Source organism: Prosopis cineraria, unplaced genomic scaffold, assembly GCF_029017545.1.
Source record: "Prosopis cineraria cultivar Desert tree isolate PC_DT_omini unplaced genomic scaffold, ASM2901754v1 PC8, whole genome shotgun sequence".
In the NCBI taxonomy this organism is placed as follows: domain Eukaryota; kingdom Viridiplantae; phylum Streptophyta; class Magnoliopsida; order Fabales; family Fabaceae; genus Prosopis; species Prosopis cineraria.
Window position 1 is genome coordinate 14,429,793 of NW_026555339.1, and position 27,371 is coordinate 14,457,163.

Sequence of the window (27,371 nt, forward strand, 5' to 3'; positions counted from 1 at the left end):
TACGATTTGAATTTGCAATACAAGTTTACATTTTTGTCATGAGTTTACTTAAACTCGTGTATTTTAACAACCTTGGGTGGTTTTCTCATTAGATGGCAACTTGTGTGTGTTATGAGAAAAGTAAGAATCCCATCAAGGCCAAATCTTACCAACACTGGGGCAGCTCCCAACAAAACGATATCACAGATAGTAATTAATTAAGGGGAAAATCCATAAAGATGCTCAACCATTCTGTTACTAACTAAGCTGCTGCTTAAGTAGCAAATGCTTTAAGGGCCACCTTTCTCGGAGGAATGACCACAATTTTATTTCCAGGAAAAGCAGTACGAGAAATGTCTACCGAAGTCTTAAAGCTATAAGGCTCATGCATGGAAATCTCTGGCAAAACCTTCCTGTTAAAGCTGGATATTCTCCTTCATTAGCCCCTGCATGAAGTTCTCATAGTTAACCTGTTTCATATAAAACCAAGGAGAAAACAAGTGACCAAGAGTCAGAACATTGATTGACCACTCCAGATGGTTAATAAGCTTTTGCAGATATATCTAATCCTACTTTAAAATTGAAGGAAATTTTAGATAAAGAAATCAAAATTCCTCCTTATCAATGCAAAACCATGTTATCATGATTCAAACAAGCAGTGAGAGGACAAGCTTAAGTCTACGTGGTTCAATTTGCAGCTATAGTCAAGGAAAAGTACAAGGATATGAGCCTATAACTGGACTTCCCAACTCCAACTCACGTCCAGTAGATATAGAAATACCATTTATAGGCACAGAAGTGGCTGCCCTGTTTGTCAAAGGCTACATGGTAACCCAAAATCAATAGTTTCAGCCAGAGAACAAACAACAACAAGCCTTTATCCCACTAGGTGGGGTCGGCTACATGGATTGCAAAGATGCCAATGTGCTCACATATCAAGCTTTTAGGAATATTATTAATTAAGAGATCATGTTCAACAACTTCCAAGAGTGTTCTCTTAAGCCTTCCTCTACCCCTCTTAATCGGACTCAAAGTTATATGTTCCACTCTTTTCACAGTTTCAGCCAGAGAACAAATTAACCAATTTTGCAGGTGTGTTGTTTAAAATTGGCTGACACCGCAGTTAGATATAATTCAGGATACAAGTATCCTCACACTCCAGTGCACTACATCCATGCCTTATGGAATAATTAGAGCTACAGATGAAACCAGTATTGCTCCTATAAAGTATAAACTTGGAAGCTCACAAGTGGACCAAGCCAAGTGCTTACTAAATGGGAAGACCATCAAGCAGCTGAAAGTTAAGTACCTGTGAAGATTACGAAATTATAAACCAATAATTTCCCAGCTTCACATTGGGGAAAAGGTGCAGCTCCCTGGGTTAGGAAATGATGGAACCAATAATGCTAAGCCATATGGAAAGATCTATGTTAGAAAGAAATCAAGAAAGGAAAGAGGGACCAAAACAGACCGTGAGGTGGCAGGTGCATAAAGAGTGAACAATCAACTCATGCATGTTACCCAGGAGAGAGTAAGGAAGAGGGTTAATGGATTGTTCTCTGATAGGCCTTTAGGCATAGGAATTAAGCAGATAGAATCATCAAAGGACTGTTTTATTACCCTAATATGTTAATTCTGGTTTTCTAAGTTTCTTTCAGTTTTTTTAATAAAAAATATGTGTTGTCTTCATTCTATCACTAGGTAAGGGAAGGAGGTTCTGTTTCTGTCATTAAATAACACCAGAGTTGAATGTCTTAATCACATCCTCAAGTAAAAGCGCCTAGCTAAAGAGCAACATGAACTCTCCCTAAACCCCACATTATATCTGGTTCGAAAGCTATAACTTTGTATCCCAAATTCTCTTCCTCTCATTCTGTGCTTTCTTCACTATCATTGGCAAGTGAGGAAGGTATGCCTTGAGAAGTTTTATTAAATATTTTATTGCAATCACATTCAACCCCCTTTTCTTAAAATAATGCAAATGCCAATAACGTTTGTATTTCTCCTCACATGATAAAAGCTGCAATCACAAGATGTTTTGCATAATAAGTAATGACTGCATGCAAGCCAGACCATTTCAACTAACAAAAGCGACAAACAAATCAAATTCCTTCTGAGCCAACCATATTAGTTCCAAGATCCACAAAGTCATTTTTGATTGGACCTGCTTATTATGCTATATCCTCCTGTTGACATCCTTAACATTTTCAACCCACTAAAGGAAAAATCCTGTTAAAAAATTCTTTATTCTTAACCTATAGGTGATCCTTTTTAAACCCTAATCTTAACACATTAATCTAACTATAAAGTGTTCTTTTGTGGATTATTTTAATTTAAAAAATTAAAATGATTTGATTAAAAACTCAACATTTAAGGATGCTTTGTCAATGTTTAAAATTGTTATTTTAGGATTTTCTATTAATTAAATTAATGGTGATAAGGTTAGGGAACTAGAAAGATACTTTATAAAAGTATGAGATCAATTTAAAACCTTGTATCAAGTTAGATAGTTGAAATACACTTTTTTTATTTGTCTTAAAATTAAAATAAAATAATTTAAAAAAATCCCTGAATAAAGAGGAGAATGAGACGCACAAGGTGGAATGCATTGATTTTACATAACAAGTTGAAAACAAAAACTTAACTGCCACAAGCCTTTATATAAATCATTGATAAATCTAGTGGCTGGTATGTGATGACTGCACCCTACAATAAAAAAATGTTGGACATAATGACTTATGACATTATGTTTAGTTTAAGTTTTGATGATGACAAATATAGATAAGTTATACTTAAGCCTAATTGTTTTTATATATAAAATAGTTAACTATGACTATGGAACAAATGCTGTAAAGTATTATTACTTATGATATTTCACATTTCATGAGATTTGAAAAATTTGATTTGTGTACATCAAAGTTTTTTATACTATCATATTTTTTTTATCATAAATTGATTCTATATTCAAGAGTATTTATAGTAATATCTTTCACAACTTGGATATATACTTGGACTAACCATTTTATTTATAATATATCATTTAAGGTTGTCCAAAGTGAATGAGAGTAAGCATGAAGAGGAAAAAAGTTGAAGTCATCATTTGCATGCTACACTCATAATTGAAGAACATAAGGATAAAAGAAAGATGATCTAAGAAGAGCTTAACTTGGAAGTTTTGGACTTGATAGGTATAATCCCATTAGGATAGAAATTTTTATATTAAACTCATTGATTTAGATATAAAGTATTAGCTCAAGATATCTTAAATTAAAACATGTATTTTAGTTCTGAAGAGAAAAAGTGAGATATAGTTTTCTATAATCATGGTTTTCATCTTTGATCATATATGTCTCACAAGGTTCTAAATGTTTTGATAACTAACTCCATAAAATTTTTAAAGTTGTTCTATTTACTCAAAATGGAGTTAAGTTGAAAAAGTCATGAACACTTGAAATCTAAGCTTTGAAATGTGAATTGTGTAAAAAATCTGTTTTAACCATTGGTCATGTTTTGTATCATATCTCTCACTACAAAGATCATTTTAATGTAAAAACATATCTCATTTGAAAATAGACTCCAACATCTTTTCAATGATTATTTATTTATTCAAAATGAAGTTCTATTGAGAAAGATAGAAACTTTAGAAGTTGAGTATTGAGATATTAATTTTGCACAGCTTTTAGTTTTGACCTTCGTATACTTTTTTATCATATCTCAAAATATACATTGATTTGAGTATGATTGAAACTAGACTTCAAAAATTTCCAACGATATATAATTTGTCAAATTTGGAGTTGTATTGAATGAGTTAGAACATTATGAAGTTTTGCACAATGAAACTGTAGAATCATGCGTGAGAGCAACTAAGATGCACACGTGATTTAGCACCAGTGCAAAAACTCTCATGAGAGAACTTCTCGATGACACGTGAAAATGTACCTATGAGCTTATTTTCACACTGAATAGCTTTTGAATGCTAAATCATGTATGAAACTACCTGTACACACACGAGAAATGACTTCCAGAGCCTTGTTTCTCATATTAAAACTTCTATGGTCCAAATCACATGTGAAGACACCTTGCTCCCTTCCATGATTTGTCTTCTGGGTTTTACAACTTGTATTTTCTGCATGACTTAGTAGGTCACTCGCAAGATATTGCAGCTATACATAAGAAACATTCAAACATGCATTTTCTTGCAAGATTTAGCTCTAGTCACTTACTAGAAAATGCACCAACGGCTATATTCACTAAGTAACGTCTTTAAATGGTCATTTGATGTCTCTAACACTTATTTTACTCTATGAGCTATAAATTTAACACTCTAAAATTGATCTGAATGAGTGATTAACCTTAAAAACCATTAAATTATAAAATTCATGATCATATTACTCTTGTTATACGAAAATCATTACTCTTTAGCCAAGATCATTTATATCTTTATAATTTGAGTATTAGAGCTTCATTATACTTATCATTACTCTTAGAGAGAGTTTCAATTGAGTGATACATATACTCAAAATCTTTGTAAAGGTGAGGGAGAGATTTCTCTTATAATCAAGAGATGTTGTTCTTTTAGAAAATGAAGCTCACTAACAAAGTGAGTTGTTGTAAAGGCTCACAAGTGCCTAAATTAAACTTGTAGACATACTGAGGTGACAACCACCTACTCAAGCTTGTGTTATAGTGAAGAAATCTCAAGTAGTTGCTCTCAAGAGGAGGAGCTGAACTCATTGACAATCTCTAACATATTTTCAGTAACCTTAGCTTATGCTATGTTTTATTCTCAAAATATAGTTTGATTATTTACATGCTCTTACTCGAACTTACACTTAGAAATTGCTTGAGCTTGAAAATAAAATTTGGCATTCTTAAACACAAAGTTTAAAACTCAAATTTGCCTAAACATTCCTTTGAACATAGTTTTGTTGAAAAATTTTCAAAGAACCAAAATTTCCTTAAACACCCAATTCATCCCTCTTTTGAGTGTTTTGCCATATCTAAAAAAAAAAGACTGTAGGATTGCAGGGGATCTACTTTATATTACAGAGTAGAGAATCCTTTTTGATTGACCAACAACTAATGCTAGTACATACAATCTCAGAAGAAACTGAGGTTCCAAATGAAGTAATCAAGAAGTGAAGAAAAATAGAGATAACTTAAAAGCAAATTGTACTTTGAAATGGTTGGAACTTGGGAAAGCAAGGACATTTCCTATTTAAAAAAAAATAGAGAGAGAAGGGATGACTAGAATAGTCTGTGGACAATAATCTAAGTAGTGAAAAGGACAAAACTGGCATAAATCAAAGAAAAGGGAAGTCAGTCTAATAATACCAAAAAAATGGTGTAGAAACCTAAAAGGGAAGAAATAAAGAAAGGGGAAAATGTCTTAAAAGAACAAGATGAGAATAGAAAAAATCATAAAGCCTATTTAAAGGATTTTTGCATCTAAGATAAGATAGCAATCAAATACCAGGCATGCCAGAGACAATGAGTGTCAAAGATAATAATAGGGTCCCTTAATCACAATTTACCTAAATGTAAACATAAAAGAAATTAGAATAGAATCTGTTTTTGAATTAATGGTGAAAATAAAAAATACACAGTTGTGTTAATTGCAACTCGATATTGAAAGTGATTTTAAAACTAGTTGGAAATACAAGGTAAATTTAGAAAGTAAAATGCCTCTGTTTGAAAATGTTGATAGACTATTGTTGATGATTCCCCTATTCATTCTCGCGGTTCTCTAGCCCTTTTATAAGTACTCTCTTGACATTGTTATTCCCAAGAGATCCTAAGCCCATTTGTGAAATATCAACAATCTCTTAGTATGGCCCCAAGATTCGTGGCACATAAGATGATCATATCATATCAACTCAATGGTCCTTAACATCTAGTCACCCCGAGTCTTGAGGATTATATCGAGCTTGTGTGTGGCACACCCTTCTCCTATAAGCAGACCGAGCTATGTATCTTGAGCTTGTCGTGTCATTTGTCTGGCTGCTCCTTCTTGCTTTTGGGCTGGCACTTCGACTTTAGGCCCAAACAATTTATAATAAATATAAGCTAAGGAAGGTACAAGGGCTTAATTGTGGGGTTTTTCTTTAGGGAGAATGACAAGTACTGAGAACTTCATGATAGCAACTCTACACATTCATAGCAATTTCTGGCCATGGTTTAATGGCCCAAAATTCATGGTGAGCTATCATTTTAATCTATTTCAAAAAGCAGCGAGAGAAATGTCAAAAAAGGTATATGGATTATTATGAGTTATTATGTATTAAGAATTATTGTGTATCATGTGTTACATCAATGGGTAGCTAGGTAGCACTTTGTGAACACAAGACTTTGTCAACATAACACTTACTGACATTAAATATATATGTAGCAACAAACAAGAAGAAACATGTTATAAACTAGGTTTATAAGCTCTCTGTTAATCAGTATATAATCTGGATTTCAACAGCAAATATAATTTATGGAAGTCTTCATAAAAAATTCATGAAATGAAAAGAAATGTTTCATGTTTGTACAAATAATCTATCAATTACGTCCCAACTCCCAAGCTTTTGTGATTAACCATCATTTTCACTCTAATTTCAAGTTAATTAATTTCATTTATTGGTGATGAAAGCTCCATTCGAAGAGTTTAAAGGAAATATTTATGAAGAACCAAAAATTTTCTATAAATGAAACTTTAAAGCAAAGAAAATATTGGGTTGGAAAAAGAAAAAAACAGAGAACTTCGTCAAAGGAAAAAATTGGTGGTTGTGTAATTGGTTTCATGGGGAGACTTTGAAGACGACTTTGCAAAAGAAAGTTCAAAAAAAAAAAATAAAGAAGAATAAATTTATATCAACTCTGCTTGTTTCCTAGAAATTTCTGGACTGACCATAATTATCAAGTCTTCTACACATGTGGACTTATTGCATGTATATGGGCAAATTAATGTATGCATTATAGGAACAACTAGCACGTGGTTCAATTAGGTAGAGGCTATGCTAACTTAACCATTAATCTCATGTTCAAACCATATATATTGATTTATAGCTTTGATATATTTATATAATAATGTTGATATATTGATATATCAATATACATGTGTGTGTGTGTGATATTGTGTTAGAATCACATTATTATGTGAACACTAAGTGAAGCTTTATACAATGCATGGGCCAAATTATTTATTTATTGGTGTTTAAATTTTCTGATTTCATTTTAAATTTACATAACTTGAACTAAAATCAAACGATTAATTGATTTACTTTTGTAATTCTGTGTATGTTTTGTCTTGAAAGAAAATTAACTGCATGTGGTGGATGGATGGAGTGAAAATTAACTGATTGTATTTATTTGCTTGGAAGATGGAGTTATCATCTGCTTTGAATTGCTTTGTAATCAAACTCTCTTAAAGAAAAGAACATGATAAATAAAGGAAGGCACAAAGGGCTGAATATAATTGTAGAGCTTTTCTTTAAAAAAAAACTTTTCTTAATTTCAATTTGCTTATTTTAATGTTAGCAAGACTCGGTCCTTGAGATGGGATTTATATTGTCCAAATTTGATTTGGACATTCTGAATGTAAAGTTTTAAATTCTGAATTTTTTTTAATATCAAGGATGAGCATGCCCATCGGTCATCAATGTAGGTCCATTAGGTGATCTTCTCACTATAGATGGCAACAACTTATCTGTGTTATGAGAAAAGTAAGAATCTTATATCAACAAGCATTGATTCTAATGGAAATGCCACTGAGGTCTTGAATTCATAAAGAGTGATCAAGAGTCAGAAAAATGAACTCTCCTGAGCTAATAATGCACGAAGATATATCTAATAGGTCATCAAGAGTCCATGTCACATAAGTAATTGCATTCATTGAGGTTTCATCATAGGTTGCATTTTTGGACAGTACAATGTCATTAGATTTTAATTTGTTGGGAGTCTCATACTAGTTTTTAGATTCTAGCTAAGTAATTTAGGATTCACTTTAAACTCTGATCATTGTCAAATAACCATGTTCATTGGGAGATGATTTAATGTTGCGTTTCTAGGCTCATCAATAACAAACGGAGGACGAAATCTCGGTTTCTTAATTATCACTCTGATAGAATATTTCAAAAACATATCGGTAGACATAAATCAATTCTCTCTGCGCACATGAATTCAATCGCATGTATGTGGACAAATTAATACAAGTTGCGAAAAGTGTTCATAACTCTAGTAGTTTGGTTTACACCAATGCCTGGTTTAGCCATTTTTTTTCTTTTAATCTTCTTTCTTAATTTTCTTTCGATCCAACAGTGGCTTGACAATTTTCTTAATTAACATTACTTACTTACGATTTTATTATCACTAAAATAATTATTTTACATCAAGATTTGAAATATAATTCAATTAATATCTACAAATTTGTTACATTAAGAATTTATTTTTCTTATTTGAGTATGTATTTCATTTATACTATTTCATTATTTTATCAAATGATCTTGTTATTTCCTAAACTGATTTTGTGACTAATTTTTCATATATGTTTGGGTTTATGAACATCCTAAACCCTAAATTATTACTTGAATAGCATCGCCTAAACCTTGAAATCTTAAAATGAACATTATAGATTTAAACTATTACTTGAATAGCAAATTACTTGCCGCCATTAATTTACATATAATTGCTGTTACTTTTTACTTTGTAAAGCTCAATCAAAGGCATGCCAGTTGGGCTACATAACGGTCAACATTGTATGGATAAACGGTGGGGTAATTTGCTCATAATTTACAAGTTGAGAAGAGTTTTTACTCATTTCAAGAGTTCAAGATCTAGGATGCCATTTAAGTAATAGTTTAGAGTACATGATGCTCATTAACCCTATTTGTTTTATGCTTCTTATGTTTCAAAATTATTTTTCAAAGTCATGTTTATTAAAACATTGCCATGAAAACAGTATTGCCTATCAAAGTTGCCTCAAGCCTTGTGGTAAGGACACCTCACCTAGTGAGTGTCTACATTGCAGATTTGCAGCCATATGATTTTATCAACACTTGAAAAATTATACTTGACTGAATAAAAGAAACAATGAGTTAAAAAAGAGTTTTACGATGATACATTTCAACCATTTCTTTGTATGGTCATATGAATCATTAGAATAAAGCATAAGGTATAACAATAAGTAGAGCTATGATTTAGTGTTCTTTGTATCTTGTGCCAACGTCTCCAATAACCATCGGATTGAGTCGAAGATCTTTATAATATCATGTGTGATATTTAGTGAGTGAGGGGATTTGGGTTATTTACTGAATTTGGATATTGTTTTCAATTTTTGCTCTTATTTCTAAAAGCATTGGGAAAAATGGCGAAGAAGAAAAGTCATCCAAAAAGGAGAAACGTATCTTTATTTTTATTTTTTTTCAAGAAAAAGGATTGGTAACAAGTCTGCATATTTCGTAGCAATTTCTGGGCATGCTTTAATGGCCCAAACTGCACGGCCGACAATCATTTTCAATCTAAATATGAATTTCCAGTATAAAATAGATAGTGTCAATTCTTTATATACAACTTCAGCTTCATATAATACCAATAGTTGTTGATTCTAATAAAATGAGCTATGACTGTATAAACACAAGGTCTTGATTCCGAGTTCTTGCATAAGCAAAAAAGGTCTTTGAAAGAGCTACCTTCAATTGAGCACAACAATACTCAAATTTGACTTAATTAGATAAACCATATAAAAAGACTTTAAATATTCATAGATTCTTAACTGAAAAGGATCTGCCTTCAAGTTTTTTGTCATCAATTTGTTAAATGAATCAATTATTATGAAAACAACTATACATTGAGATTAAATGAACACCATAGCTCCATAGGAGATATGAGATGTCTCGTGATTTGATGGTGCTTACTGTAAAGTGGCCTGGCCGCCATGAGACCTCATTAACAGTGTTTTTTTAATGAGCTGATTGTGCCTTGTTATTTGGGGAAAAAATGTGCGTTAAAAAAAGAAAAAAAGAAATGCTTCTCTATCCAAAGGTGAGACCAAAAAATTGATTATAATGGTGTAAGTTGTGCCGTGCATATAATGTCTTTTAGTTGTCTCTTGCAACTACGTACTCTCTAGTTTTCTTGTGAATTTTGAATAGTTCTTTTATCAAATTGCTTTGTAATCAAACTCTCTTCAATAATTTAATAAATAAAGCAAGTATATAGAAAATGATGTCATATTTGTGGATATTACTTTTTTATTATATATTGTTTGGTTTAAAAATTTAAAATTCATTTTTATTATTGTACAAATTTATTTATTTTTATATTGAACATATATTATTTAAAATATAATTATTCATGACCAGTTGGATTAGAGTTTAGATCACAGTCCGGCCCTATTGAATTGTAAACTAGTGTTTGGATTAGTTTAATGGCCAATCTAATTATCTGAACATTGATAAAAATGCACTTTAATCAAAAAATTAATAATATCACATCTAACACATAGATTTAAAACAGAATTCCATCCCTAATTTTTGTAGAATAAAATCATACGAAACTGATGATTTCATATCACTAGATTGCAAGAATCCTCCTGCAATACTCCCATGCATCCTAGTTTACTTTTATAGAGTTCGAACCATCGTGCTCATCACCCAATGAGCAATCTGAACATTTTAAATATTTTTATATTATATTTATCAAAATAAAAATTATAAAAAATTATAATATTAAATATAGACTATCTAGAGTATATCTAAATAGTCAATTACCATTTTTACCACTTTTCACATCAAACACACAACTTTGGTGTTCCAACTCAACCACATGTGCCAAAAACCTACATTAAGCCTCCGACCATACTCAATGGACTCTAGTGGATCCGTGTAACACACTATACACAACAAAAAACTCATAAATCTCAAAATCATCACTCAACTCCTAATTTTATAAAACACAAGGGAGAGGAAATTCATGCACAAATCCATCTTTATCATTTCAAATCATTCAAAATACACATGCTCCTATTTGCACAAGTATTTTAGACCTATCTACGGGTTTACAACTATAACTCACTAACCCAAGGCCCAAAATACGCAAGTTGTGTGCTATAATAATGCAAGTAGTGCAAAATATCATATGAAATCTAGTTGGTATTTGAGTCAACATTTATACACATAAAACGACAAAGAGATGCATACAAAAGGATTACACTACAAATCCTATGCCTCTACGTGTTTTCCCCAACTCAGATTCGATGAGCTAGCCTGAAAAATATTGAGAATTTAGGGGTGAGTACAATCACTCAATAATCAAATTTCACCTAATCTATACAGTTATATATTAATTGTAAACAAATGCAAATAGGCAAAAACACACCATCACAACACATACAATGAACTTGGCCATGATTTACAATACTAACAACCATATGACCAAGACCAAAAACACACATAACCATATTAATTTATAATGCACAACATGAGGTCACAATAATACTAACCATGCACCCCTAACACATGCCAAACCACAATACTAACAACCATATAGCTGGATGCATGATCATATGCCAACCTTATACCTTCTTGTTACCTCCGACATAAAACTGATGACTATCACATGGTTACATCCTTCACAAATTAACCTAGCCTTTCACTTGTGAGGAGCTACTGGGCTAGGGTTAACTTACTCACTTATGTAATCCAGTTTCCCCCAATATTAACAATCATGGGGTGTTGTACCCCTAGTATAGCCTCCTCATGAACTGGTGGAGTCTAGTAAGGTTCAAGTCCCTCATAGAACAAGTAGGACAATCCCAAATCAACCATAGGACAAGGGCTACCTCCTAATTCTAACGGTCGGTGCCAAGGCAAGTTCTCGATTCTAACTGTCACTACCAATACCACGTGGATTTAACCAACTATTCCTCTCTCTAGGCGAACTCCTGCCAATAATCATGCTATGCACACTCATATAATTATGCATTCAAATTAAACATATCATGTCATATAAACTACATACTCCTACTCAATTACTCCAAATACTCCACATTACAAATAAAAATTTTCACTCACAATAATATGCCAAGATAAATTCATAAATCACAATTAGATGGCACATAAGAGGTTTTCATTTATCAAACCCTTCACAAGTTCATCATTTTCCAAACTTACATCTATAGTTCAAAGTATAAATCATGATTCAAATCAACCCATTTTCAACCAATAACAAATTAATATTCAACTATATAAAATTAAGTTTCTCTCGGTTACCTCAAACCTTTTAGAGGTTAAAGATTTACCCCTCTAAATACTGACTTTCAAAGCTTCTCACACGCTTGAATGGTGACACAATGATTCACACTACAATCATAACACAAGGATATCATTCATTATCCCATTTTTGTGAGTAATCTCCACATTCTCTATTCTATCGATCCCATGATTCGCTACCCATTCATACTTAATGTGTTCACTAAGTTCTATTAACCCACATTATCACTATTGAATAACTAAATAACCATTAATGAGCCTCAACTCTCCCAACAACTATATTAATGGCAATTTTCACATAAAAATAACTCACCCTAATAAACTCTTGATAAAATCATAAATGTAGGATTTACATACTCTAAACAACTCCCATTATATCTACTTTAACCAATGAAATCGAACCCACTACTCCTATGGATCGAAAATCAACCTCCTAACTCAAAGCCTAACTTAAATCTTTATAAATGTAGTAGAGAAGGGAAGATGAGAGCACAAATTACTTACCTTGAATGTTTGAGAGCTTTAAACTATCACCAATGTGATCTAACAATGTGCCTTAGTAGAGCCTCATACATGCCTTTCGTTTTTACTTTTCCTCCTCTTTTGATTTTACACACAGAAATGAAATGATTAAATCAAATTTTTAACTATGCACTGTGGCAGATGCAGCCCTCTACCATGGCGCATGGCACAAAAAGGCCTATTGCATTTAAATCTGCCTCTATGCGCTACGACGGATTGACCACACGCCACGGCATATGGCACAAAAGGCTTCTCCTTACTTTTTTTTCTCTTTCTTTACCTGGATGGCCTGCCATTGATCCGAACCCACTTCTAAAGCAAAAATCACAATCAATTACACCAATTAGGCTCCTTTGGTCACACACCTCATTAATTCAATAATCACACTCATTAGGTTAATTAATCATGCCTAATTTTCCCGGATGCTACATTCACACTAGGTTTTAGATTCTAGTTGAGAAATTTAGGTCACATTTGGTTACTAGATAGAAATGGAATGGAATAGATTGAAAAAATAAAGGTAAAATGTGATGTGATCAAAAGGAATAGTGAACCACATTTATAAAGGAATGGGGTAATTTAATTCATGGGGTTGAGAATCATGATTTATGAAATTTTTGGAGGCTGTGATGATTCTCACATTTGTAATATATATTATTGAGTTTTATTATACTTACTATGAGGAAGAAAGGTGATTTAGTTCATTTTTGTGTTGATTTTTTCAATATATTCCATTCTATTCTTTTCTAGTAACCAAACGGGACTTTAGGATTCACTTTAAACTTTAATCATTGTCATAAAAATCATGTTTGTGGGGAGATGATTTAAATTGTGTAACTAGGCTCATCAATAACAAAGGATGAAAGTATTTTTGGCCCAAAAAAATAGAGGATGAAGTCTCTGTTTCTTAATTATCACTCTCAGAATGAATTGAACCAAGTGAATCTTCATACAAAAAGTGAGAAATGAAATGTTTATAACCCTGTTCATGTTATATGACACATTTTTCAGAGCAAGGCAATAAAGGATGGTTATTGGATATTTTCATCCATTTAGAAAAAATAAATGATACATTAATATTGATAAGCAAATCCATCATCGTTCTATCAAATACATTATGATGAAGAGGAATCAAATCATTCATCAAGATGCACATTTACCCCTCATTATGTAATTTCCAATTTTTTTAGTGTTATGCAATATCTTGAATGAATCTACTTTATACTGGGAATGTTCCATAGGTTTGTCTTTCTTTTAAAGGAAAGTAAGTGCCATTCATATATATATATAGAGAGAGAGAGAGAGCACCTAATGGACTTCAAAGTACTTGGTATTTATTCTAATGCAACGTTTTTAAGAAGGAAAAAAATTGCTTCCAAAGAACATACTCAAAATGGCAAAACAAAACACAAACAATGGTTGTAATATTACATAACACAACAAATAGCACAAAAAAGAACATATAGTATTTAAAAGCTCAGCAACATGTATGCTTTAATATTCCATTAATGTCATATATCCAGCATAGCATGCATCCTATCCCATCTTAAACTTGGAGGTTTTCACCCTAGTCTCTCCTGCAAAATGAAAGGGGGAAAATAATAGTTGTATTTTTTTAAAAAAATATGGATAAACTTTAAATAGAAAAATAAGAGAAAAGATGCATATATGATTGATTACCAAGTAACCTTTGAGCCACTGATTGCATTTAGTCATCTTTACTATAGTTAGAACAACCACAGTGTCCATCAAATTGTTTAGAAATCTAAAGTAGGCATGTCTCCACGAGCGACTAAAAAGAATTGAGCCGAAAATTCCCCAAAATCCTATGATGAATCCCAATGACATGCTCCAATAGAACTCCTTGGAGAGAATTGATTCATGCTCATCTTCTTTGAACGTAGTTGGCTCTTGATGCTTCTCCTCCTCAGGACATATTTTTTCAAGTGGTTTTCCACAAAGGTCAAGATTTCCTTCATAACTTGAGCTACTAAAACTTTGCAATTGTGTGCCAATTGGAATTTTTCCAGAAAGGTTGTTATATGACAAATCCAACACTGAGAGACGATCAATCTGAGCAAGGCTTGAAGGAATTGGACCAGAGAAATAATTTCTTGATAAATCAAGAAAGTCTAGTGATGTTAATCGTCCAATCTCTGAAGGAATTTCTCCATAGAATTAATTTCTTGATAAGTTTAATGATACCATTTGAACTAAAATTCCTAATTCAGCAGGAATTCCTCCAGATAATTGATTGCTTGAAAGATCAATGCCTATTAAAAGTATATTTTTCATAAAGGTTCGTTCCATACCTTTCCACATCAGCAATGCACTTATCTCAGTTGGCACTTCTGCATATAATGTCAATATAAAGTAATAATCTTGAAGATATGAAGAACTGCTAATAGCCATTAGTGTAAAGCTTTTGAAGCATCTAGGTATTTGTCCTGATAGATTGTTTAATGAGAGATCCATGAAATGAATTCTTGTCAAATGACAAAGATGAATTGGCAGGCTTTTAGAAAATTTATTACTTCGTAATATTAAAATTTCTAACTCTTGCAATCCAATCCCAATCCATGAAGGTATATCTCCAGAGAACTTGTTTTCCCCAGCATCTAACAATCTTAAATTTGAGCACCTCCTCAAGGTAATTGGTAACTCCCCACTGAAGTTATTGTTTCTCAATATCAACTGTTCAAGGTTTATTAAGGACCCAATGGAAGTAGGAAATTCTCCAAAAAAATTGTTATTATTTAAGTACAAATGCTCTAATGATTTGAAATTACTCCAACAATTAGGAAGTTGTCCAAATAGTTGATTGTTGGAAATATCTAATATGGACATGTGTGAAGTTACTCGATTTGCACATAAAAAATGGTGAACATCTGAGAAATTATTATCTGATGCAAAAAGGGCAAATGCTTTACGAACAAATTGGGGAATTTCACCTTCAAAATGGTTGGAGGCCAGAGATATAACAGGATATTCAATCAATTCTAGGGGAATATTTGGTATTGTACCAATAAAATTATTGCATGAAATATTCAAGTGAAGTAGCTTTGGTGTCAACAATGCTCAAAACCACTCTGGAATAGGAGCTAAAATTCTAGCATTGGAAATATCGAGTTCAGTGAAATTATTTTGAGTTCTTAACCATTTGGGAAAACCAGGACCTAAATTACAAGATCCCACATGTATGGCTTGCAATTGAAATGATGGAACCCAGTTATGGTTAAAGTTCAAATCCAATGTGTTGTGAGATAAGACCAAATTTTTTAAGCTAGGTGTATTAGCAAAATGGAATTCAGTGAAAGCACCTTTCAAAGAGTTGAACATGATATCTAAAGTCTCTAATGAAGAGGGAAATTGAAATCTTTAGGTATTGACCCACTTAGCAAATTTCTTGAAATGTCAAATGTCTTTAAAGATGTGAATGTGGAAATGTTAACCAGGGTGCCACTGATATGATTGGTATATAAGTTCAACTCTTGCAAAGAATATTTTGCACATCCAGAAAGAGATTGAAGGATTGTCAGAAGGTCTTCACTCAAATGGTTACAGCCTAAGGATAATGAACGTAAGGTACATATATTCCTTAAGGATTTAAGCCCACCCTTGAGGTGATTAAAATTAAGGTCCAAATTAACAAGATTGGAGCTAAGATTTGAGATCCAATGGAATATTAAGGATGACATGAATTTATTGTGAGAAAGATCAATCGTATGAAGAGAAGAGGAATTGAATTTTAAAGAGGGTAACGAAGGGATATACTGATCTGAAAGGTCATTGTTTGGTAGCATCAATTCTTTCAACCTCGGTATCTGTCCAATCATTTGCAGCCACTTGTAAGAATATTTGAGATTGGTTATGTTCCTTAACATAAGATGGGTCAAACTTGTGAGACTAGAGAGCCACTCACCTCCACCCCCATTCTTTTGCTTAATTTTGAGAGCACCATCATTTGATCCGAGGAAAAGCTTTTGCAAGTTTGAAAGGTTCCCAAGTTGAAAAGGTATTACTCCTCTAAGTTCATTGAATGAGAGATCAAGATGTTGTAATTTTGAGAGATTCCCCAGTTGATAAGGCACTACTCCTTTAAGTTCGTTGGATGAGAGATCAAGATGTTGCAATTGTGAGAGATTCCCCAGTTGATAAGGTAATTCTCCTCTAAGATAATTTCCCGAGAGGTCAAGATACTGTAATTGTGAGAGATTTTCGAGTTCACTCGGGATATTTCCACTGCTTAAATCACAATTACGGAGATCAAGGTACCTTAGGTTGCTCAAAGAGCCAAAGAACCTAGGGATATAACTATTATTGAAAGAATTGAAACTAAGGTTGAAATACATCAAGTATTGCAACTCCATCAATGATGCACTAATGTTACCTTTCAAAAACAGTTGGTTTGAATCATCATCACTAGCAAGGTGGAGCATCAAGACATGGCCTGTTTGGTTGTTACAGTGAACTCCTTCCCATTGACAGCAATCTCTCTTGTGCTTTTGACTACCCCATGAAGACCATGCGTAAATGCTTAAGTTATTTGCCCCAAGGCCATCCTTAAACTGAAGCAAGGCTTGCCTCTCCCTCTCTATGCATTGAACCACTGTGCTTGTAGCTCTCCATGAATGAGGAGCAAGGACCCCATACTCAAGCACTAGTATAGCTAACAGTGTGAATTTGAGAAAACCAATGAATATCCTCATTGTTCTTTTCTTTTGGCAAGTAAATCTATCAATCGGTGATGCAAGTAAGGAATTACTTGTGAATCTATTTATAGGGATTATCGCTTAGAGTATCTTATTTTTAAACAATTAAATAAAAGAATCCCTTTTTTTCTTATACGTCAAAGCTGTCCTACTCAAATAAACTTCACATCAAACAAGTTGCGAATGCCTATGAAATATTGACGCAAATATTTGATAATCGATGAACCAATGAACATCCCCATGTAGTTCTTTTCTCTTGGCAAGTGAATCTATTAATTGGTGATACAAGTATAGGGACTTGTAGTAAATTTATTTATAGAGATTAAAATATGTTATTTTAAAAGTTGGGATCATTTTTCCTTCGCTTAGCAGACAATGCATGTTATATCACAAAAAAAAATTATTATTAGCAGTAAGATTTTCCAAAGTAACAACCAGTTGTAATCAAATGAATATTCGGTGATTTGCATATTATTTTGAATTATGATTGATATAATGCTTTCCTTTACTAGCTAGTATGTCTAGTCCAAATATTATGATGATTGCCATTAAATGACTATCTCAAATTGGATAACCTTTGAAAAACTATCTTGCACTTAATTTATAATATTTTATGATTTTATCAAATTATATTATAAAATTATAAACCTAAAAATATGACAGTATATGTAAGCATACGTTTTATGCTTGTTCTATTAGGAAATTATATTAGTCAAAGTCCACGTTGTCCCCCCTCAAAACAAGGCACCATTTTGTATCACCTTTATCCCAACCTTCACGGCCAATATAATTATCATTTTTTATTCTGTTGTCTAAAAAAGCAGTTAGAAAAATGGAAAAGCACTATCATTTTTTACTTTTGATTCTACTTTCTAAAAGCAGTTGGAAAAATGGCAAAGAATTGACAGCAACACAGCTTGATTCCTGGCAATTTTTGGTGGGCATGCTTTATTCAACTCTCTATATGAATAATCAATTATATATTGCTTAGAGTTTATGTTATTTCTATACAATCTAAATGAACTACATTTTCTAAAATGCGCAATTTTTTATTTCGAATTAGTTTCTTCAATTTAGCTTCGCATAGTTTGTTCAATGATTTTGTTGCCAATAACATTAAGAAAAATACATAGCCTTATAACAATGAGTCTCATGCCTTGAATAGGCATTAGCCAATGGTAATATATAGTTATTGCGTCAATACATGATTGCATGACAATCATGAGACTTCAAAATTGATACGTTCAAATCTTTCATTGGAACCAACATTTTCATATTAGAAGAATATCCTTGTAGCACCTTAATATCATATAAACAACCACGTAAGCTTAATGTTTTCTACTTTTCAGATAATGTGTGTACAGCTAAAGGTAAATAAGTCCTCGTTCCCTCTTCATGTCATGCAAATAAGTATTCTCTTATTCTCATTTTAGTAAAGTCTAGTCTAGCATTGATTTCATCTTGCTATCTTCCAATTTATGTGCATAAGAGTACTAACAAGACTATCATAAACATATTTCTTTACATGCATCACGTACATTATGGTCGTGCCTTATATCAAGACTTTGCCAATATGAAAGATCAAAGATTGATCTTTCTTTTGACAAATTCTTTTCCATTTGCAATTTTTCAATTCTTCCCAAAAATTACACTAATTCTTTCAACCCGTTGATAAACTTAGTTATCAATTAATGACTTCAGAGCAAATTTATACTCTTATAAGTTGTTAAAAGCCTTTTTTTAATCTACAATAAGAGTGATAATGACTTAGAAACCTCCTATGATAAAAGTAAATTATTTTTTCTTCCATGCTTAAGTTGTTACAATATGTAGTTATTATAGAAAGCATGTATTTTTTTTATACTCTATATCCAGGGGACACGAGATTTTCTTAGCCTCGTAATTGCATTTCAAAAGTCATTATCACTCGAAAACATATTGATATGAAACAAGAAGGGTATAAGGAGAGAGAGAGAGAGAGAGATCAGAGAGAGGAAAAAAGAGGGAAAGGCCTACTACTACCAAATAAGGCTTTGGTATTTTTAAGTATTAGAGTCAAAGTCCTGTCCCTCAAAACAAGGCACCAGTGTCTGTTACCTTTACCCCAACCGGCCAATTATCATTTTTTATTGAAAAAATTACACCTATGATGTAAAGAAAAGATTTAATTATCAAGAGATTTTATAAAATCTATAAAATACTCTCAAATTTCAAATCATGCACATTTACAACTTGATAAAGGACATTTAAATTGAACAATAGGCATTTATAACTTATTATTTTAAGTTATCAATACCCGCTGTCTAGTTGTAAATGTAATTTGCCATGTTTTAAATGCATAGGATTTAGCACTTGAAGTATTCTATACATTTCATAAGATCTCTTGATAATTAAATCTCTTTTGTGAGACCTAAGTATAATTTTCTCTTTTTCATTCTGGCATCTAAAAATGCAGGTAGAAAAATGGTAAAGCACTATCATTGTGGCCCCAAGCACTATCATTTTTTACTTTTGATTCTACTTTCTAAAAGTAGTTGGAAAAATGGCAAAGAATTGACAGCAACATAGCATGGTTCCTAGCAATTTTCGGGCATACTTTGTTCAATTCAAGTCTCTACATGAATAATCAATTATTGCTTAGAGTATATGTTATTTTTATACCACTGAAATGAACTGCGTATTCTAAAATGTGTAATTTTTTTGTTCCAAAGTGAGAATTCGTTTCTCCAATTTAAAATCGCATAGTTACAGGCTGCTTGTTGAGAAAATTATTATTTCTTATGATATATCAATAAACTTGCTATATATATTTGCCTACGTTTAATTCTGATTAAACAAGTTTGACAAAAATCTTACCAGAGTATTGTGTCACTAAATCAAGTAACCCAAGTTTTGTCATGTAATATTTTTTGTTATTACATTATGTGTGCAATTCATTTCAATTTCCTCTCCTAGAAGAGAACAATAGAGAGAAATCAAATATCCAAGAGAGAAAGATGCAATAAATTTAATGTGTCTTTATCTTTTTTTTTTACATAACAATATAAAATAATTTTATTGCATACAAGAATTTTTTTATTAGATGTAATTCTATTCAAGATAAGTTCAGGCACTAAGTATGGATCAATAAGAATTTAAACTTTAATTCATTACGTTGGAAGAAACTAACGCATTTTGGTTAAACCCAACCCTTGTTAATAGTTTCTTACAATTTTAATATCACTATAGTATAATTATTCTATAATAAAATTTTAAATATATGTAAAACTATTTCAACTAAACTTATGATAAATTTCTCGCGGAATCAAATTATTATCATAAATTGGTTAACATTTAAATTGTTTATATTATTTTATGATTTAATCAAATTATCTTGTAATGGAAAAAAACATAAAAACATGACTGTATACTTCAGTTATGTTTTTCGCCTGTAAACTTCATCGTCAAAGTCACGTCTCTCAAAACAAGGCCAAGAAAAGTACAGTAATTCACTTCTGCCCATGTTTCACAGCCCATCATCATTTTCCTTTTATATATATATATATATATAGTTTACGTAAATTAAATCTTAGAAACTTATTATTTTCATTCTAATTTCTAAGATAATCAAAGACAAGCATGTGACACTCATCAATAAAGTACTGAAAATTGAACCGGTCATTGCACCGATCAAAACAATAGTTTAAAAATTAGAGATCAAACAAAACGTTAACCTTGAACTAAATCAGTCATAATAATATAATATAATTCAAATAGATTAAATATTCATATTTGACTATAAAAAATAGTAAAATTTAAATAAAAAAGTCTTCAAGTCTCAAGTAAATGAATATAAAAAATATCAATTCAAGGATTCAATTTTGAATCAGGGTTCAACATTCAAAAGAGAAAAGGAATAAAAAGAAAAATAAAATAAATCTAATCTAATCCAAGTCAACCCATTAAACCTACTAAGTTAACTAGGTTTCTCAGGTTGAAGCCAGGTTGACTAAGCTAAAATCAAGTCACAAAGTGACCGGTTTGATCAATCAACCAGATCAGCCAAATGACTGGTTCACTGGTCAACCTGGTGGTCATCAATGTAGGTCCATTAGTTGGTTTCACATTAGATGGCAACAACTTGTATGCTTATGAGAAAAGTAAAAATCCCAGCAAGGCCAAATTATATCAACATAGAGGCAGCACCCAACAAAACGAGGAGATCACAGATAGTAATTAATTAATTAAGTACAAGGGGGAAAATCCATGAAGATACTCAACCATTCTATCGTTACAAACTAATTAATCTTCTGCTTAAATGGCTAATGCTTTAGAAGGCCACCTTTCTGGGAGGAATGACCACATTTTTGTTTCTAGCACTACTACAAAATAGACTTTTCACGTCGCATTTTTAGGCCTTTTCACGTCACAACTGTAGGGGACATCATACTGGGAGACTTAAAATAATGGCTCTTCCACGTCACAAACAATGGAGACATGGAAAAGAATAAACCACGTCCCTTTTAATATTAAAAGAGAGGTCGTTTCTATATAATTCACATCCCTATTTTACTAGAAAGGGACGTGATTTCCATATAAACCACGTCCCCCCAAATAAGGGGGATGTGCTACTCATGTTGTCAGAGAAACCACGTCCCCCCCCAAGTAAGAGGGACGTGGTTTATTGGAGAAACCACGTCCCTCATTCATGAGGAGAAAGTGGTTTGTTCTGAGCACACATCTAGGCTACGTCCCTCCTTTTAATAATGTGACGTGGTTTGTTTTTTATATACCAACATTTAATAAAGGTAGCAAGGAAATACAAGAAAATTAAAAGTTTCCCTTCCTAAATAATAAAAAATCTAGTAAAATATTTTACAAAAAATATTATAAATATATAAATTATATACAAATATTATATATAATACTATCTTATATATATATATATATATATTATAACGTTTTATATATAATGAGCAAAAATATCATTCATTCTTTTATACTCCCTTTTTCTTTTTTTGCTAGCATATGATAGCATTTTCTATTTCCATATTCAGTTTAGCAGGATCTCAAGTCTAGACCAATATTGTTTCAGCCATGCTTGAGAAATATAAACCTTGGGAGTTGAATTCATTCTATAACTCCATAAGAAATGACTGTGAATTTGAGTAGAGCAGAAAAAAAGCTAGCAAATTGAACAGACTCATGAATTTGGCTAGTGAAAATGTAACTAGAAAGCACACAATCATTAAAAGCATTTCCTAATCTTTCCATGTTTTTGTTTTTTATGTTAAGACAATCTGAAGTTAATTTGATATTCAAACATGTGACAGGTCTATTAAAGTAAACCATTAAAGCACACAATCATGCATATATTTGGTTTCACTTGTAGACAAACCCCAACAACGAAGGGAGACCATTTTCTAGCTTATGGTAGAAAATGAAACCAGAATACACACACACACACATGAATGCAGGCATAAAGATGTCCAAGTTAAGCTTGAATAATAATATCTGTACAGGGATGAAATTCTATTGATACTCATGATTTAAAAGCAAACAAAGGAAATCTAAAAAATCTGATTGTCCTACAGACTTCCTTTTTTAACAAGACAGAATGATAGGTTAGCTGGAAAATTCATGAGAAGCACTAACCAAAATTTTGGTGAGAAATGAGAAGCACCGAGAAGCAGAGCAACTATTCTTGCTAGCCGAGAAGCTAAGAAGCATCGAGAGGCGATCAGTAAGATGAGACCGAGAGCAAATGAGAAGCTGAGAGAGATGATCACAGAGCCAGCAAAAAAATGAGACCGAGAAGCTTGGCTGAGTAGTAGAAAGACCAAATGAAGAAGCTTGGCTGAGACCGAGAAGCAGAAAGATGATACTCTGATTGGAGATGAGGGCAGGCACAGCAGATTTTGAGTGTTCTTTTGAAAAACTTAACTGGCGTGGGGCTCAAAAATTGAGTGGGAAGGAGAATACACGTCCCCCAGAGAGGAGAGGGACGTGGCTTCTACATGAAGCTACGTCCCCCTTTCAAGGAGGACGTGGCTTCTGCAGAAACTACTTCCCCTGGAGAAGGGGAGGTGGCTTCTGCAGAAGCCACCTCCCCTTCTTCACAAGCCACGTCCCCCTGGAGAAGGGGACGTGGCTTCTGCAGCAGCCAGCTGGCTCTGTTAGAATCCACGCCCCCTTCTTTAAGGGGGATGTGGCTTCTTCACAAGCCACATCCCCTAGAGAAGGGGACATGGCTTCTGCAGCAGCCAGCTGGCTCTGTTAGAATCCACGTCCCCCTTGGGACGTGGCTTCTTCACAAGCCACGTCCCCTGGAGAAGGGGACGTGGCTTCTACAGCAACCAGCTGGCTCTGTTAGAAGCCACGTCCCCCTCTTTAAGGGGGACGTGGCTTCTTCACAAGCCACGTCTCTATCCTAAAGGAGGGACGTGGATTATGAAGTACCCTTATAAAGCCACGTCCCCTCAAGAATTAAGGAGACGTGGCTTATTAAAATTGTTTTGTTAAAATAATTTTTTTTCAATCTACATCCTCTTTTTACTTGGTGACGTGGATTGTGTTCTTTTTAAGTCTAACTTTTAAAATGGGACATAAATTAGAGGAGTAGAAATGCTTTTTTGTAGTAGTGCAGGAAAAGCAGTTCGAGAAATGTCTACTAAAGCCTTGAAGCTATAAGGCTCATGCATGGAAATCTCTGACAAAACCTTCCTGTTAAGCTGATATTCTCCTTCATCAGCCCGTGCATGAAGTTCCCATAGTTAACCTATTCAGTAAAACCAAGGAGATAAGTGACCAAGGGTCAGAACATTGATTGACCACTCTAGATGGTTACTAAACATTTGTAGATATATCTAGTCCTACTTTAAAATTGAATGAAATTTTAAATAAAGAAGTCAAAATTCGTCCTTATCAATGCAAAACCATGTCATCATGATTTATAAACCAAGCCATGAGATAAGAACAAGTCTATGTTCAACGTGCAACTAGTGAAGGAAAAAAGTACCAAACCATGAGCCTAACTGGACTTCCCAACTCCTACTCATGCAGTACAGATTTCATACTGGTTTGTCCAAGTCCAGTAGATATATGGCACTACCATTTACAGGCACAGAAGTGGCTGCCCTGTTTGTTAACGAGGAGGTACGACTATATGGTAACCCAAAATCAATAGTTTTAGCAAGAGAAAAAAATCAACTTATTTTGCAGGTGAGTTGTTTAAATTGGCTGGCTCCGCACATGAATAAAATTAAGTATACCAGCCAATGGACAAACCGAAGTTTGTAATCAGATTTGAGATTTATTAGGATTACTTCGTGCAAGGGAAACCAATATAATCAAACGAGGGGTTATTTTGCAGAGTTTCAGTTCAATGCCTTTTACAATTGCTTCATGGGCATCTCAAAAAATGTTTTACATGATAAGTCACTAAAAACATTATGCATGACATTTTCCTCAGATTCGAGATCTATAGAAATGCAAAATCTCTATACAATACCAGAACTCATCTGACTTCAAATATGGAACTCAAATGATATCGTGATATCAAAATTGTTTATATAGGAACGCAACATTCTTATTTTAATTAAATTCTTTAATTTAATGTTAGTGTTATGGAAATTAGATAAAGGAGGACAGGGTAGGCTTTCACTAAAAAATAGATAGCAACAAATTGTGAAATAGAAACAATGATAGTAAAAATAGACAAGACAAATATCTTCAGTCAATACAGTTTTCCATAATTTTATGACTGACAAGAACATACATAGTGACACCAAGATAGGACCACACATGAACACAGATATTCAATTAAAAGAGGCTCTAGAAGAAATAGAAAAGAGAAAAAAAAGTTCAAGATTCTCAATCAAGTAGTACTTTGATAGCTTTACCCCACACACCTCTCCAGTTAATGAAGAAAAGAAAAAATGGATGCCAAAAGGAAGATATCAATAAAATCAAACAATTCAGAACAATGTTCGATTCACGCACTGACTGCACGCAAGCCAGACCATTTCAACTACTAAAAGCCACGAACAATTCAAATTCCTTCTGAGCCAACCATATTAGTTCCAAGATCCACAAATTCATTTTTGCTTGGACCTCCTTGTTCTGTCATATCCTCCTCTTCACATCCTTGACATTTTTAAATCTACTAAAGGAAAAATCCTCTAAAAAGAAAATTCTTTATTCTTAACCAATAGATGATCGTATTATTGATAATAAATAGCATACTACAGATGAAGAAGATCCCCCTGAAATCATATTTTTGATAGAGGTGCATGTATCACATGTCTACCTAATGGTTAGAAGCTTGACACACACCAGTAAAAAATTAAAATTAGGCAAAAGTGCACTTTTTTTCCTCTAACTTCACAAAAGGTTTCAATTTAACCTTTTAATTTTATAAAGTCCCTTTTTTAATCCCCTAAGCCTAACACGTTAATCTACTTAACAAAAAATGTTGTTGAAAGTCAGTCAGAAATACTGACATCGATTTTAAAAACTACGAAGTGTCTTTTGTGGCTTATTTTAATTTAGAAACTTCAAATGATTTGATTAAAAAATCAACAATCGAGAATACTTTGTTAGCAGTCAAAATTGTCATGTCAGCATTTTCTGCTAATTAGATTAACGATGATAAGTTTAGGGGACTAAAAAGACGATTTATAAAACTATAGGATCAATTGGAAACCTAGTATAAAGTTAGAGGATCAAAGGAGCACTTTTGGCTTAAATTTGAAATAAAATGATTTAAAAAAAAAACTGACTAAAGAGAGGAATGCAACAAACAAGGTGGAATGCATTGATTTTACAAAACAAGTTGAAAACAGAAACTTAGCAGCTACAAGTCTTGATATAAATCATTGGGGTAAATCTAGTGGCTAATATGTGATGACTGGACCCTGCAAATACCGCAGGGGATCTGCTCTATATTACAGAGTAGAGAATCCTTTTCTAATTCACCAACAACTAATGCTGGTAAATACATTTTCCGAAGACACTAAGGTTCCTGATGAAGCAAGGAAAAATAGAGATCACTTAAAAGTAAATGATATTTTGAAATGGTTGGAACTTGCGAAAGCAAGGGCATTTCCTATCACGAAAATCCAAAGAAAATTTGATGACTAGAGTAGTCTGTGGACAATGATCTAAGATGTGAAAAGGAGAAAATTGGCATAAATAAAAGAAAAGGGAGGTCAGTCCAGTAATATGAAAAAAAAAATGGTGTGAAACCCAAAAGGGGGGAACAAAGAAAGGGGAAAATGTCTTAAAATAACAAGATAAGAAAGCTGGAAAAATCAATTAAATTAGCACTCCTATATGACCTTAAGGTACCCATGCAGCCTATTTAAAGGAGCTGTGCATTTAAAATAAGACATTAGTCAAGTACCATGTGATACAATAACAGAGGGAAGTCCAAAAGGCAATTATGATACTTAAAATATCAATCCTAAACATAGATTCATGAGATTATTCGATATCTGTATACACACTTTTGCAAGTCATAAGATATGAAAATAAAATGAATAAAGAAGACAACTAGATTGAGGACTTACAGAAAGCTTCATATTTTCATAATAACAACCCATTTGGATAAAATATTATAGAGATCTGGTGCGTGCATATAGGGCAGAGACTAATCTCTAATATGAGTAATAACTAGGAGGCCTAATCCTCTGCAAACTAATAATTAGTAAGTGGGAAAGGAGGGAGTGATACATACACCATGAATGCGGGTGCCAGCATTAATCCGTTGGATCCAAAGGGAGCGCATGTCCTCTTTTTGTTACGGCGATCTCTGTAGGAATATTGCAAGGCCTTCTCTACCCTTTCCCTAGCTATCCTTATGCAATTCTTGGCCCTTCCACGGAAGCCCTTTGCTAGCTTGAAGATTTTATCCTTGTTCATTTTCTTG

At 32.9% G+C, this 27,371-nt stretch overlaps 1 protein-coding gene and 1 pseudogene across 2 annotated transcripts; both read right to left on the reverse strand.

The window, feature by feature from the left end:
* Positions 1-253: 253 nt before the first annotated feature.
* Positions 254-27,371, reverse strand: LOC129317355 (uncharacterized; annotated as a pseudogene).
* Positions 11,072-17,481, reverse strand: LOC129319078 (receptor-like protein EIX1). Of its 2 annotated transcripts, none has more exons than XM_054964120.1 (2): positions 17,143-17,481; positions 11,072-11,225 (listed from the first exon to the last, which is right to left on the reverse strand). In XM_054964120.1, the coding sequence occupies exons 1-2, from the start codon at positions 17,459-17,461 to the stop codon at positions 11,221-11,223; spliced, it is 324 nt and encodes a 107-aa protein (XP_054820095.1). In that variant the 5' UTR covers positions 17,462-17,481; the 3' UTR covers positions 11,072-11,220. The 2 variants fall into 2 exon arrangements, with proteins under 2 accessions (XP_054820095.1, XP_054820094.1); XM_054964119.1 differs by lacking the exon at positions 11,072-11,225 and adding an exon at positions 14,133-14,329.